The sequence below is a fragment of the Canis lupus genome, chromosome 25 (assembly GCF_003254725.2).
Source record: "Canis lupus dingo isolate Sandy chromosome 25, ASM325472v2, whole genome shotgun sequence".
Lineage (NCBI taxonomy): Eukaryota > Metazoa > Chordata > Mammalia > Carnivora > Canidae > Canis > Canis lupus.
The window spans coordinates 32,139,663-32,153,925 of record NC_064267.1 but is presented as its reverse complement, the minus strand read 5'-3'; the positions used below and the strand labels follow the sequence as shown (position 1 = coordinate 32,153,925).

Sequence of the window (14,263 nt, the reverse complement as noted above, 5' to 3'; positions counted from 1 at the left end):
CGCTTCCAGCCCTACCTAAGTACCCCTGCAATGCAAAGTCAGATGGTGAGCGACACTGGGGTGGAGTCAGCGGGGAAAGGATTTTGCAGAAGTGAGGTGTTCAGGCAGGTCTGCAAAGCCCAGATAGACATGACCGTGCTTTGGCAGTTTAAACAGAGGCGGCCCTAAGGCCGAGCGCCATAGCACGTGGAACACAATCTCAGCTTTCCTTCCAAGGGGCAGACTCTCAGGGCGTCTGGGAGAGATTTCCACGGAAGACTCTCCACACCGAATCTCAGAGTAGAGGGGAACCTCGTAATGATACCTTCAGCGTGACAGAGTGCAAATACTGACCTCTGGGATTTCTCCTGCAGCGTGCTCTTCTGCAAGTTCATTCAAAGCATCCCTGACAACCAGTTAGTTCGCCAGAAACTTAACTGCATGACCAAGATAGTGGAGAGCAATCTTTTCCGGCAGTCAGGTATGTCTTCACCCAAAACTACTGCTTACTGAAATTCCAGTCTTGCTCCTTCTTCAACCAACACCTGTTTTGTTGTTGTTGTTGTTGTTGTTTTAATGTCAGTAATGTCCTTACCAGTAGTTTGTTGGGACTTAGGGACCTCCTGAGAAACCAGTTTTAAGGAGCAGAGTGTGTTCAGTATTTCTAAGGGGATCTTAAAGAATAAAAGCATGCATGTTTTAATGAGAACAGTCCAGTCTTTCGTTAATTAGAGAACTGTCCTCAAAATGGACACCCCAGAAAGTAGCAGGCAAGCAGGAAAGATGGTTCTTTTAAGCAAATGTGTCTTCTTTGACTTATATTTGTTGCATAACCTGAAAAGCCAGGAGGTAGCAGTGCAGGGGTATGCTGGTGCCACTCATCCTGGTTCAGGAGAGCGGATTATGCATATCTCTTCTCAACTTCCATGTTTGGTCATGTCACATGAGGAGCTGAAAATGGGTTACAGTGGTTTACACCACAGAAATTGGCAAACACTCTAAGTTATGGGTTTGGTGAGGGTGGGATTGGGGAGGCTTAGTGGGGGAGCCAAATCACCAGCATACTGCTGGGAGGGCAGAGGGCATGGAGGAGAGAAAACTCTTACATGGATGAAATACTCTTCATTTTGTAACTAGGGGCAAGTATGTAGCCACCATGCTTAAATCACTAAGTTCATGTCCCAAAGCTAATATGGGAAAGAGGTCCAATACCTGGTCTTGCCCCAATAAATCCAAGACTTGCTAGAGAGGGTCCACTCTGGGAACTTCTTTTGGAGCTACTAACACTAGTTCAGGGGCTACCACTAGTTGCATGTTTTGCCTGGAGGGTTGAGGACTGGCACGACTGCTTAGAAATAGGGAAAGGTGAGTGGGTTATTGGTGGCAGGCCTCCTGGCCTTGCCCCACACTAGCTATGTAACTTCAGACACGTGAGGAGCCTTTGTAGGTCTTAGCCTCCATTTCCCTGGAAGGAAGGATTTGAACTAGATCCTATCAGTAGACTGTTTTGACTCCGATAGCTTCTGACCCTGTGAATGTTTGCTTAGAAATTCCATCTGTTACAAGGACACAGTTGAGGGTGTGCACAAAGCTGGTGAATGCTCTTAAGCAGAAAACATACTATTACTAAACATCTTAATATGCTATGAGATCTCTGCCTAAGCATGCAGAAAGGATATATAAAATAATAAAAATGGGGGGTTTGAGCACAAGAGCAAGCATGCACTATGTGGTTCCAGTTAGAGGAAGTATTCTCACTATTAATAGTCCTTTCTGTTAGTGTCCAGAACATCTGGCCTCGTCATAATAATGTCTTCGAATAGCGAAGATCCCAGAAGGAAAACATCATAGATAAAGATAATCTCTTATTTTCTGAAGCCTGCAAAAGGACTTGATTGGCACATCCTTAAAACACATTGAAATGGGGATCCCTGGGTGGCGCAGCTGTTTAGCGCCTGCCTTTGGCTCAGGGCGCGATCCTGGAGACCCGGGATCGAATCCCACATCGGGCTCCCGGTACATGGAGCCTGCTTCTCCCTCTGCCTGTGTCTCTGCCTCTCTCTCTCACTGTGTGCCTATCATAAATAAATAAAAAATTAAAAAAAAAAACATTGAAATGTACTAGCAAAGCTCCCGCGGTATTTACACAAATTTCAGAGTAAATTCTCTCCATTAGGTGGAAACTTTGAAACATTTTTTAAAAGCGTAACTTGCTTAATTTGCTCATTTTGTTTGACTTAGCCTTCAACTGTCAAGTTGGCGTATTTTTTTTTTTTTTTGGTAAGCTAAAGATATTGTTGAATACTTGAAACATTTTTGCATGTATCCATGATAGGTGTAATTTTCTTAGCCCTTCAAATTAAGTTAGAGGCCCGAAGGTCCATGCCTACAGTGCTGTGTTCCTGCTCGGTGGAGCTCTGAGGTCAGCTGTGGTATCAGGCAGAAGCGGGGCATTTCAGGGGCTGCCGCTGCAGCTGCCGCAGCTGCTGAGCTGTGTGCATTCTCTCCCGCAGAGTGCAGAGATGTGCTGCTGCCGCTGCTGATAGACCAGCTCAGTGGCCAGTTAGATGACAACTCCAGCAAGCCCGACCATGAAGCCAGCTCGCAGCTTCTGAGCAACATCCTGGAAGTGCTGGACAGGAAGGATGTGGTGAGTTGAATCATCACCCGGTGCAGACCACACAGCACACGCTGGTCCCTTTGCCTAGGGCAAGGATGACTTCACAGCCTTCCTAGTCTCAGGGTTTCGCCCAGGCAGTTTAGAACCTAGGTACTGGTGCAGGCCGTGCTGGTTTTGAGGTGATCGGAGGGGCTGCTTCTTGCTAGAGCCTGCTCGGCAAATCTAGGTCCAGGAGAGATCTGCTTACTGCTGGCCCCTGCTGCGGCCTGGTTTTCCCAGCTTGTCTACCACTGAGATCCCTGATGGGACTTTGAAGAATCAGCCGTGTTCAGACATTTTGTGCAGAAACCTGGGCCCTCCTTTACCTCTGGTGCTGATGGGACTGTTGTTAATATTCCTGAGCTTCTGAGATGCTCTCAATTTTATAGTCTCTCTGATATCGATCCTTCCTTTTGGAGCCTGGTAGAAAGGATGTGTTTTCGTATCTTGTATCTTCTCTCTTACCTAGGCACCCATCCTCCCCAAAACCCGGGGGCTGCATCTGTCTGAATTTACCTTGTTCTAGAAATGGCAGAGCTGATAGCCTAGGCATGGCCTCCTCCAGAGGCTGGAGTAGTCGGCAGGATGTGTCAAGCTGAGCACAGACCATACTCCCCACCCCCACGATGGCTGCACAGCACCAATGTTCCCATACAGCAGAGAAACACCCTCAGCTTTGCCTAAGCCCACTCGCTCACCAATATCTTTAGATTCAGTTCTGCTAAAAGAATTGAAGAACGCTCTGTCCCTTTTCCCATGGCTAAATTCTTAGCTCACTTTTCAAGGTCCACCCCAGTTTGGCCACAGCCTGCCTCATCCACTCATCTTCCCATGGGCAAGTCTGCATCTCTGCTAGTTCACGCCTCAGCCACAGGGATCCTGGAGAGCACCATTGCTTTCTCTGCCCACCTCGGCTCTTTCTCTGAGCCCCTGCAGCCCATCTTAACAATTTGTATTATTTATTTGATATTTATTATAGGTCATGCTCCCTTTCCTTTTTTTTTCTTAAATGTGTTTCTAGAAACCACATAAATTATAAATTTCGCCAAGGAATTTTGTGATAGGGGATTTGATTCCTAAACGAGAGATTTTGCAACAAATAAACAAATATAACTGATCATCTCCTTACGATAATATTTTTAAAAAGTAACTCTTATGACTCAGTAATCAAAAATACTAAAATGAAGCTCAAGCTATAGTTGGCAACAGCGTACCAGAGACTTTGGTTTAGGCAGGGCTCCGGTGTTCTAGAAGTATATGATCCAAAGTTAATCAGAACCATGGGAATCGGGGTGTTTGTTTTCTGATGCTGGTATTAGCATGTGTAGCTCTTTATCCTTACACAAATCTACAGGTGCCTCAGTTTCCACTCTGTAACATGTAGGAATTGTTCTAGATGGCCTCTTAGATCTCTTCTACTTCTGACACTGTTTGGTTTTATTTAAATATTTATTTATTTGAGAGAGAGAGAATGAGTGGGGGGGAGGGTCAGAGGCAGAGGGAGAAGCAGACTCCCAGCTGAGCAGGGAGCCCAACGTAGGGCTTCATCCCAGGAACCCAAGATCATGCCCTGAGCTGAAGGTAGATGCTTGACTGACTGAGCCCCCCAGGCACCCCAATACTTGACATTTTAATAAAATTGTATATAGCATATTTTAATAAATTGAATTTAAATAAAATTTTAAAATGTTGATTATGAAAAACAAAACAAAAAACAGGAACTATATATATAGCAATGATTTAGTTATTTGAAGGATTAACTAGGAGTTTCAAAATATCTGTCATGAAAAAAGAATGAATAAAGGCTTTGAAAAGACAAGTTGAATATTACTAACTTGGAGCTGAATGAGTACAAATCACCAAAAAAAAAAAAAAAAAAAGGAAAAATAAAGAATATGTATTTGTGAAGCACTGTTTGTTGTGTACATCAACCCAGCTCATTCCTGTAAGGGAACCTTTCTTTTTCCAGCTATGAAAATGGAAGCTCAACAAAGTTAAATAATTGCTCAAAGTGACACACGACAGAGTCAAAATATTAAATCCCTATGTTAGTCTTCTCAGGCTGCCAAAACACAACACCCAAGACTGGGTGGCTTAAATGACAGATATTTATTTCTCATGGTTCTGGAGGCTGGAAGTCCCAAGTCAGGGTGCCTGTGTGGTCAAGTTCCTGGGGAGGGCCTCCCTCCTGGCCTGAAGACAGTTCCTGTCTCTCTGTCCTCACATGGCTTTTCCTCAGTGTGTCTGTGGAGAGAGAAAAGGCAAGCTCTCTAGTGTGTCTCCTTAAAAGGACACTAACCCTATAAGACCAGGGCCCTGCCTTCATGACCTAATTGTCTCCCAAAACTCCATCTCTAAATACCATCACATGGGAGATTAGAGTACCAGCATATAACTTTTGTGGGGTATAAAAAGTAATTTTTATTTAAGTAATCTCTCTGCCCAGCACGGGGCTCAAACGCATGACTGTGAGATCAGGAGTCACATGCTGTATCAACTGAGCCAGCCAGGTGCCCCCAGCATATGACTTTTGAACAGATTTAGTCAATAGCAATCTCCTTGACTTGAGTCTCTTGGGTTTTTTTTCCCTCCTACTCAGAAGGTGGCAAGAACGTTGAATTTTTGCCTTCTACTTCCCATGCACGTGGCTAGTTACTCGGGGCCACCCCATGTGCTCAGCATCAGGACTGACTTCTCATGCCAGCGAGGGGTCTGCCCAAAACTATGTTGAGTTGGTGGCCACAGTGAACTTGCAGTGAGTGTGTGTGGCCTGGGTTATTGGGATGGCATCCTGTCTGCATCCCCACGCTCATCTTGGTACATGCTATATCCAATCATTTTCAATTGATTCCTTAGTAACAGTATATAGTAATCTGTGAACTTATTTTCCCCCCTTTGGACAAGAGATTGCTTGAAGGGAAGAGCAAGAATGAGACTTAGAGAAAACTCACCTGTCCAAGGTTTTTTTTTAGGAAAAGCAAAGCTGAGTCAGAAGAAGTGGTATCAATTCCTGTGTTTCCCCCGTGCAGGGCCCCACGGCGACCCATATCCAGCAGATAATGGAACGACTGCTGAGAAGGATCAATCGGACTGTGATTGGGATGAGCCGACAGTCTCCCCATATTGTGAGTATCGCGACCACGCTGCCACCACTGCTTCCCAGTGTTCCACCTGCCTATTGGGAGGCCCCAGACCAGTAGTGTCTTGGGATCAGATTCCCACAGGTCCCACTCGCCCCAGTCCTGGTCCACAATCTCCACCTGCCTGCTGTGCCTCACAGCTGCCTGGGAAATAAGTGGGCCCTAGAACTTCACAGACCTCCCTAATGATGGGATGACCTTGGTTCTAACTGCCCGCAGATCTTGATTCCAGCAGTGATTTTTCTCTTGAGAGAAAAGGCTCCAGCAAGGTGATGGGAGGGGCTGAGGGAGAAGGGTTTGGGGGACCTTGTCTTGCTCATATTGAAGATTAGACAAAGCCTGTTGTAATACGTTCCAGCAGAGATGGAAACATGTGGGCAACCCAGGCAGGCAAGCTCAGTACCCATTTGACCTCATGCTCTTCTATCTGTTTAATATTTCATTTAAGGAAAACATGAGGCTTTGTGAGCAGAAGATGAAGGCTTGTGGTGGCTTCCTCTGTTATCTCAAGTAACTGGGTTCTGATTCTCAATATGTGGTACACAGGCTCGTCTGGATCTACCCTTGTTAGAATGATAACAGGAGCACTATTAGTACTCCTAGCTGTAGTGATGATAGAGTAGTAGTCATTAGCTGGGTTTTGTTTTTTGTTTAATCTGCCAGAAATTATTTCAAGCAGTTTCCATTTCATGGAAGCTTCACACAAGATCCTTGGAGGTAGTTCTTTCTTTAGCTGCATTTTTTTTTTCAAATCAGGAAACCTGCAGAGAGAGGTTAAGAAATCTGCCTGAGGTTGCAGAAACACCAGGGGTTTGAAATGGGTCTTGAGTCCCAGGCAGCCTGCCTGCTGCAGAGGCCTCACATGGTGGCTGCCCTCACCCCAGGCAGCTTAACCAGGTTATGTTTTCCAGCTATGCACTGTAGTCAGCAGGAGAGGAATTCTGATCACTTCCATCTTCCCCCGCACTATATTTCCACTGCTGTCTAGCGTGCTTGTAGATTGGTGCCCTGTGGTACCATCCAGCCCTTTTGGTTTTAAGAAAAACAAATGTTTGAAAGAATTTGTGATTAGCATGTTTTTAGAAATGTGGAGGTTGCTCTGGCCTCTTCCTCTCCACCTGCTGGGCCTCAATTAGATGTCAAAAAAAAAAAAGTAGTTTGCAACCAGGGGTAACTGTTGGAAGACCATGCTGTATCATCATTAAAATGAGGGATCTTTTACTTATGATATTAAAAGCTACAATTCGATCTCATTTAGAAAACAGAATGAAAAGAACCATCCCAAATGGCTTTAGTAAACAAAAGCCATTTAAAAATTTTTTATTTTTTATTTTTTATTTTTTTTACAAAAGCCATTTATTTATTCAACAAATAGATGTTAAGAGACTGCTGTAAGCCAGGCACAATTCTAGACACTGGAGGCATACTAGTGAACAAAATAGATAAAAATCACTACTTTAGAGAAGTTTATATTCTAGCATAACAATAACAAAAAATAAGGTATATGCCATGAAGGAAAAAAAAAAAAAAAACGAGCAAGATAAGGGCAATCAGGGTGGGAGAGTTACAAATTTAAACTAGGTGATTAAAAATGGTTTGCATGAGAAGGGAAAAATTGGACAAAGACTTGGAGAAGTAGAGGAGGTACTGTGGAGGTATAGGGAGGGGCCTTTCAGCAGAGGCAAGGCCAGGGTAGAAACCTCAGGATGTCCCTTGTAAGATTCACATCTGGTGACAGAGCTGATCCAAATAGGATTGTAGAGAAGTAGCCACTAGGTTAAGATTCAAGGTGATCAAAAACATAATAAAGGATTCAGATCTCTTACTAAAGGTGTAGACGCTAGACATACCATTCATTGTTATTGTCAATCCATTGCTGCCATGTTTTTAAAGAATATAGAAAGAAAGGCAGGTTGATAACTATATTGTTTAGGAAATGATATATTGGTTTTCTAATATTTAACATGTCTTAATTTAAATTTATCTCTTCAGCTTCTTTTAGTAATGAAATTGTTCATTATCTTACTTGTTTAAACCAACTCAAGAATGTTGGCTAAGTGTATTTAAAGAGAAGGGTGGGGATTTGAATGTCAAAGGAGCAGGATACTTGTCCTGTTTCTGTTAAAATAAGATGATGGGAGTGGTGATGGCTGAGATACAGGGAGTGGTAGAGATGCCAAGAAAAGCAAAGTAAAAATGCAGGAGAAAGATAAACATAGGAAGGAAAAAAGCAAGGGAAAGACAGAGACAAAGAGAAATATGCAAATAATAAAAGAATGAATATCGATATATGTGGCTTAATATAGTTGAGTCTCATACTCAAGAATAGTTAAATATTAGAGGATCTGTTAGGGGCACCTGGGTGGCTCAGTAGGTGAAGCATCTGACTCTTGATTTCAACTCGGATCTAGATCTCAGTCGGGGTCATGAGTTCAAGCCCTGAACTGGGCGTGGAGCCTACTTTAAAAAAGAGAGAAAAAAAATATTTTCAGCAAGGATTTGTTAATTAAATACATCAGTTGGATAAAAGGAAAAAAGCTTTATGACTATGTCCAAAAATGCCAAAATATATGATGAATATAACATGAATTCCAAATTAATGGAAGGAAATGTTAACATGCAATCACCAGGCAACCTATTTATTCTCCTAAAAAGGAGAATCAAGATGTTAAATCTCAACACTGTTTAGCATTTTTCTATAAATTCCAGTCAATATTATAACACACATGCATATATTTACTAAGTATGAGTATTGAAAAGTTACAAAATAATTTTCATAACTGTCATTATTTTTAGTGAAATGATTACCATTTCTAGGAAACCCAAGAAACTTAACAAAATCTTAATGGAAATAATGAACAATTTATTAAACTGACCAGTTTTAGAATAAACAGACAATATCCAATGGCCTTTCTACAACAACAGTAGCTATTTAGAGATTATAAAAGAAAAATCCCATTCAATTTAGTCATGAAAATATGAGAGTAATATGAGTTAAATGAATAAATAAATTAAAACTTAAAAAATTAAACCAATACAAGATACACCTAAATGAATAGCCCCATTGAAGTAATAGTGGAGGATTTGCTTGTCATATTTGAAAACATTATAATTAGCTACAGTAATTAAAATAGTGTTGGACTAATGGAATAGAGTACATATATCCACAGAACAGAATTGAGAGAATTTAAGAAGAGACTTCAGGTTATATGAAAATTCTATTACTATTCAATAGGGAAAGTGAAGATTTTTAATAAACGTTATTTGGAAAATACATGAATGGTGTGGAAAAAAGTTTGACTTTTATTTCATGCTCTATCCAAAAAATAAATTTCAGATGGTATGAAAGGTCAATGTAAAAAGAAATATTAAAGCAGCTAGAAGAAAACATAAATTAATCTATACTTTTAAAAATTCCATTATAATTAACATGCAGGATTAATTTCAGGTGTACAAATAGCGATCCAACAAGTCTATACATTTCTCAGTGCTCATCGTGATAAGTATACTCTTAATTCTTTTCACCTATACCTATTTTTCAAGACCTATTTTTAAGAGAAAAGAGATTTATGAATTTTCAAAAATGGAAAGGATACCATAAAAAAGTTTATTAGAGAAAAATATTAAACCCCTATATGTGAAAATATGTATATAAGCAAATTAAATGTCAAGCACCAAACCCTAAAACTTATTTGTAAAATAAGTGCCAAGTGGCTGATAGCCTTAGTATAAAAATACCTATTATAAACAAACCATTAAAAATATATATATATTTTAGTAGAAAAATTGGTAAAGAATACGAGCAAACAGCAAAATGAGAGAAAAATAAATGGCCAACCAACAAATAGACAGATGTGTAATTCAGAAGAAAGGAAACGCAAATTAACAAAAATGAAATTAAATAAAATGCAGAGACCCAGAATAGGCAAAGGCCTGGAGAAACAAGTAGTGTTAGATACTGACAGGAATGCAAACTCTGTGTGGTTTGGTACTATATATAAGAAGCCTTAGGACAGTAAATTTGCATTGCTTTATAATTAGAAAAATAAACTTTTTTTAAACAAAGAGACTAAGACATTCATTCAGAGAGTATTCTTTCATTGTTTTTGTGTTTAGAAAGTCATTTTCTCCATCCCTAAAATAGTTGTATATTCATCTTCTCTATGCCAATTCATTTAAATAACTATGTTAATACAGGAGGGCATTTCCCCCTAGATATTTGCCCACTGGCCAGAATATTAAGTCTGTGATTCAAGTATGGTGGGACTAGAGGAAAACACATTGAATATGTAATTCTTGACATCAAAAATATAAATTGATGTTAATCATCAAGCTCTTCAGTCCCTTTCTTCAAACCACATCCATAATCACAGGTGCATAATAACCTGCAGGAGATAGCAGTCTGAAGGATTCTGGAGTTAGAAGAATGACACTGAAGTGCTCTAGCTGGGAGCACTCATTTCCCTATCTCTCTGCTCTTCCATTCTCAGTTTTACCATCTCTGTTTCCTCCTTGCTTTCTTCCAAAATCAAATTTGTGCTATTTCACACATTTCTCCACGGACTACAACTCTGTCTCAACAAGAAACTCAAAATCCCCAAGTTGTTGTGTTGTATTTTATTTTATTATTATTATTTTTAATAATAAATTTTTTATTGGTGTTCAATTTGCCAACATATAAAATAACACCGAGTGCTCATCCCGTCAAGTGCCCCCCCCAGTGCCCGTCACCCATTCACCCCCACCCCCCGCCCTCCTCCCCTTCCACCACCCCTAGTTCATTTCCCAGAGTTAGGAGTCTTTATGTTCTGTCTCCCTTTCTGATATTTCCTACCCATTTCTTCTCCCTTCCCTTCTATTCCCTTTCACTATTATTTATATTCCCCAAATGAATGAGAACATATAATGTTTGTCCTTCTCCGATTGACTTATTTCACTCAGCATAATACCCTCCAGTTCCATCCACGTTGAAGCAAATGATGGGTATTTGTCAGTTTCTAATGGCTGAGGAATATTCCATTGTATACATAGACCACATCTTCTTTATCCATTCATCTTTCGATGGACACCGAGGCTTCTTCCATAGTTTGGCTATTGTGGACATTGCTGCTAGAAACATTGGGGTGCAGGTGTCCCGGCGTTTCATTGCATCTGTATCTTTGGGGTAAATCCCCAACAGTGCAATTGCTGGGTCATAGGGCAGGTCTATTTGTAGCTCTTTGAGGAACCTCCACACAGTTTTCCAGAGTGGCTGCACCATTTCACATTCCCACCAACAGTGTAAGAGGTTTCCCTTTTCTCCACATCCTCTCCAACATTTGTGGTTTCCTGCCTTTTTTTTTTTTTTTTTTTTTCTGCCTTGTTAATTTTCCCCATTCTCACTGGTGTGAGGTGGTATCTCATTGTGGTTTTGATTTGTGTTTCCCTGATGGCAAGGGATGCAGAGCATTTTCTCATGTGCGTGTTGGCCATGTCTATGTCTTCCTCTGTGAGATTTCTGTTCATGTCTTTTGCCCATTTTATGATTGGATTGTTTGTTTCTTTGGTGTTGAGTTTAATAAGTTCTTTATAGATCTTGGAAACTAGCCCTTTATCTGATAGGTCATTTGCAAATATCTTCTCCCATTCTGTAGGTTGTCTTTTAGTTTCGGTGACTGTATCCTTTGCTGTGCAAAAGCTTCTTATCTTGATGAAGTCCCAATAGTTCATTTTTGCTTTTGTTTCTTTTGCCTTCAAGTTGTTGTATTTTAACTGGTGACCTAGCTGAGATCTTAGAGTCAGTGTCTGATGACCTGCAGGATTCTGCAAATCGTACTATTAAAGGGGTGAGCAAAGCCCTCCACATTCCTCAACTCAAACCTAGAAGGAAGTCATTTTAAGCAGAAACAGCAAAGCATGTGCCCTTTAGACCTTTAGGATGCAGAAAGTATCCAGGTTGGTGGGGTCCCTGTTTTGGTAGTTGGGTGGAGATAACCAAAGTACACGTGCACAAATCTTGTTTTGTCAGCTGGTGGTCTAAGGGGTATTAGATTTGTGTTTCTTCTGTCCTTCCAGGGGAGTTTTGTTGCTTGTATGATCACGATCCTGCGGCAAATGGATGACAGCCACTATAGCCACTATATCAGCACTTTCAAAACCAGACAAGACATCATTGTAAGTTGTCTTTGTTGGATCTGGATTATACTTCTTATATTTGGGGGCGGGGGGAAGGAAGGAAGGGAGGGAGGCAAGAAAGAGAAAAAGAAAGAAGAAAAAAGAAAGAAAAACTGAGCATCATGAGTCCAGAATTCTCTTTCACTCATCTCCATTACTTCATGGCTGTCCACAATGATTACAATAAGGAAAGGGTTGATTCTTATTTTCTCTGTCTGATAGCATTTGAAGACCTCAAAACATGTACCAAGAAGCCCTCACTCAGCCTCCTGAGTCTCTTGGATTTAGAGAGAACCTTTATTTAGAACCATTTGAGAGATCTTTCTTGTTCTCAGAAGAGAACCTCATTTTCAGAGGTAGTAGTTATGCCATGGCAAGGATTCTGAGAGGCAGATATGTGCACAGTACTGCTTCTAAGATGTGGTTGGTGTCATCTTTTTCAGTATTCCCTGGAAAGGGAAACAAGAAGAGTTAATACTTGCCCCTTACAATATCTGTAAGATGATATTTGCCCCCTGACAAATGTCTGTCACCTTCAGTTGACCATATTGTATTCTCTTTTGTTTTAAACAAGAAAATTGTTCTCATAATGACTGTTTAGCATACAACCAAAAGTTGCCTAACAGGCAAAGCTGGGCCTCAGGTGCTTCCCCAGGATCTTCTCTTTAGGGAGTTGTTAGTGACTATTAAAAAGTCCCTGAAAATATCATCTTATCTTGTAAAGCAGTGAGCCGGACACAGCTGGATCAGCAACTCAGTGACCCATTGTACTAGTCCTTGTGGTGGACCATCTCCCACCATCCGTGCATATTCCAGTCTTCTTTAGGCTCTAGATTTTCTACTTTCTGCCTATATTATACTGGTAGGATGTGGCCTGTACACCTGAGGATATCCAGTTCCGTTTCTGCCAATAGCCTTCCTTTCTGAGAGGTCCACATGATGGAAGAAAACACAAGGAACTGCAGAGAAAATGCTAAGTAGTAGTAGTAGTAGTAGTAGTAGTAGTAGTAGTAGTAGTAATGGCAGTGGGAGTAGGTCCAGTGATGAACCATGTGGTTTAATCTGGAGGCCTTCATGAACCTCCGCTTAAGCCATGCTCTGGCCTGCAGCATGGTACAGGGACTCATAGCAATATGTAGTTGTGCCCACAGAGACCAAGTGCAAGAGAATTAGGAACAGAGGAAGGGAGGGAAGAGGTGGAAGTGGGGGGCTAGCAGCGTGTCCCCTCCATAGGCAGTAGGTATAGTGGGTTTAAGAACACAGACTTTAAAATATCCAGATCTAGGTTTGAATTCTGGCTATTCTGTTTCCTTCTGTGAAATTTTCGGCCAGCTATTTAACTTCACTAAAGCTCAGGTTCCTTGTCTATAAGATCATACCTATTTTGAGGGTTAATGTAAATGAGTATCAGTTGAATCAACACCTGATAATTACCGAGCTCTGTGTTTGGCAGTGTAGTTGATGCCTATGAAGACTAGCTATTTATAATAGTAATTTTATTATTGTCATATAAAATAAAGTTAACATAAAAATAGTATAGTTATTTTTTAAAAATTTCCTTCAGAAAGTTAAGTAGAATAAGGGAACTTATACTAAATTCAAGCTCTTGACAATATAGTTCCATTAAGTAAGCAGACAAAACAGTACATTCCAGAACAATGGTAGGCTCTTTCCCCTGTATTATCTAATTAAAAGAGGATTATTATCCCCATGAGGAAACTTGTCATCAGGGGCAAGCCTTCAGGGTACAGCTAGGCCATTGACTTCCAGCGAATTGTCCTTTTCCTCCCTCTGCCTCTGAGTAAATCATTTGGCAGAATTTGGGAAGTGGGAGATAAAGTAAGACCTGGGATAATCTGTGAATTACCTTTCTTATACGCTATTTCCAATTAATTTAGATTCCCAAGAGTTCAATGTAGAATCGGCATCAGAAGTGGATAACTGGCATCTAAACTTAATTCTCGCTTCACAAATCACAAATTCTTACTGGTTTGAGAGAGTCAATAGAATAATTAATATATGAGACTATGATGAAACATTTTAAAACTAAGGAAATATGTGTATGATTTGAGAATTGAGGATAGAAAAGTTGGACTCTCCATTGAACTGGAGGAAGAGTCAAGCATGGCACAGACTTCAGAGCCCGGACCATTCCCACTCCTGTGCTGTGTGGCATCCAAAGTGCTGGAAGTTGGCCATCATGCCCACCATCTCAGAGGAACATCATTAGAGATCGAACCCAGGCCGCCTACTTCCCAGCTCCCGCCTTCCTTCTGCTACATGATGTAATTCATAAGATAGAACTGTGCGGTTTAGTGCCAGAGGGATTGGC

The 14,263-nt window shown here is 40.9% G+C and overlaps 1 protein-coding gene across 2 annotated transcripts in view; it reads left to right on the top strand.

The window, feature by feature from the left end:
• The window catches only part of DOCK5 (dedicator of cytokinesis 5), a 211,206-nt gene that overhangs the window by 144,181 nt on the left and 52,762 nt on the right, over positions 1 to 14,263 (top strand). For both annotated transcript variants that reach the window (XR_007406049.1, XM_049101457.1), the window contains exons 25-28: positions 354 to 460; positions 2,493 to 2,629; positions 5,668 to 5,763; positions 11,833 to 11,931. Coding sequence is in view for 1 of the 2 variants with exons in the window: in XM_049101457.1 (XP_048957414.1) it covers positions 354 to 460; positions 2,493 to 2,629; positions 5,668 to 5,763; positions 11,833 to 11,931 (439 nt within the window). In the remaining variant the exon portion in view is untranslated. The remainder of the gene's footprint in view (positions 1 to 353; positions 461 to 2,492; positions 2,630 to 5,667; positions 5,764 to 11,832; positions 11,932 to 14,263) is intronic.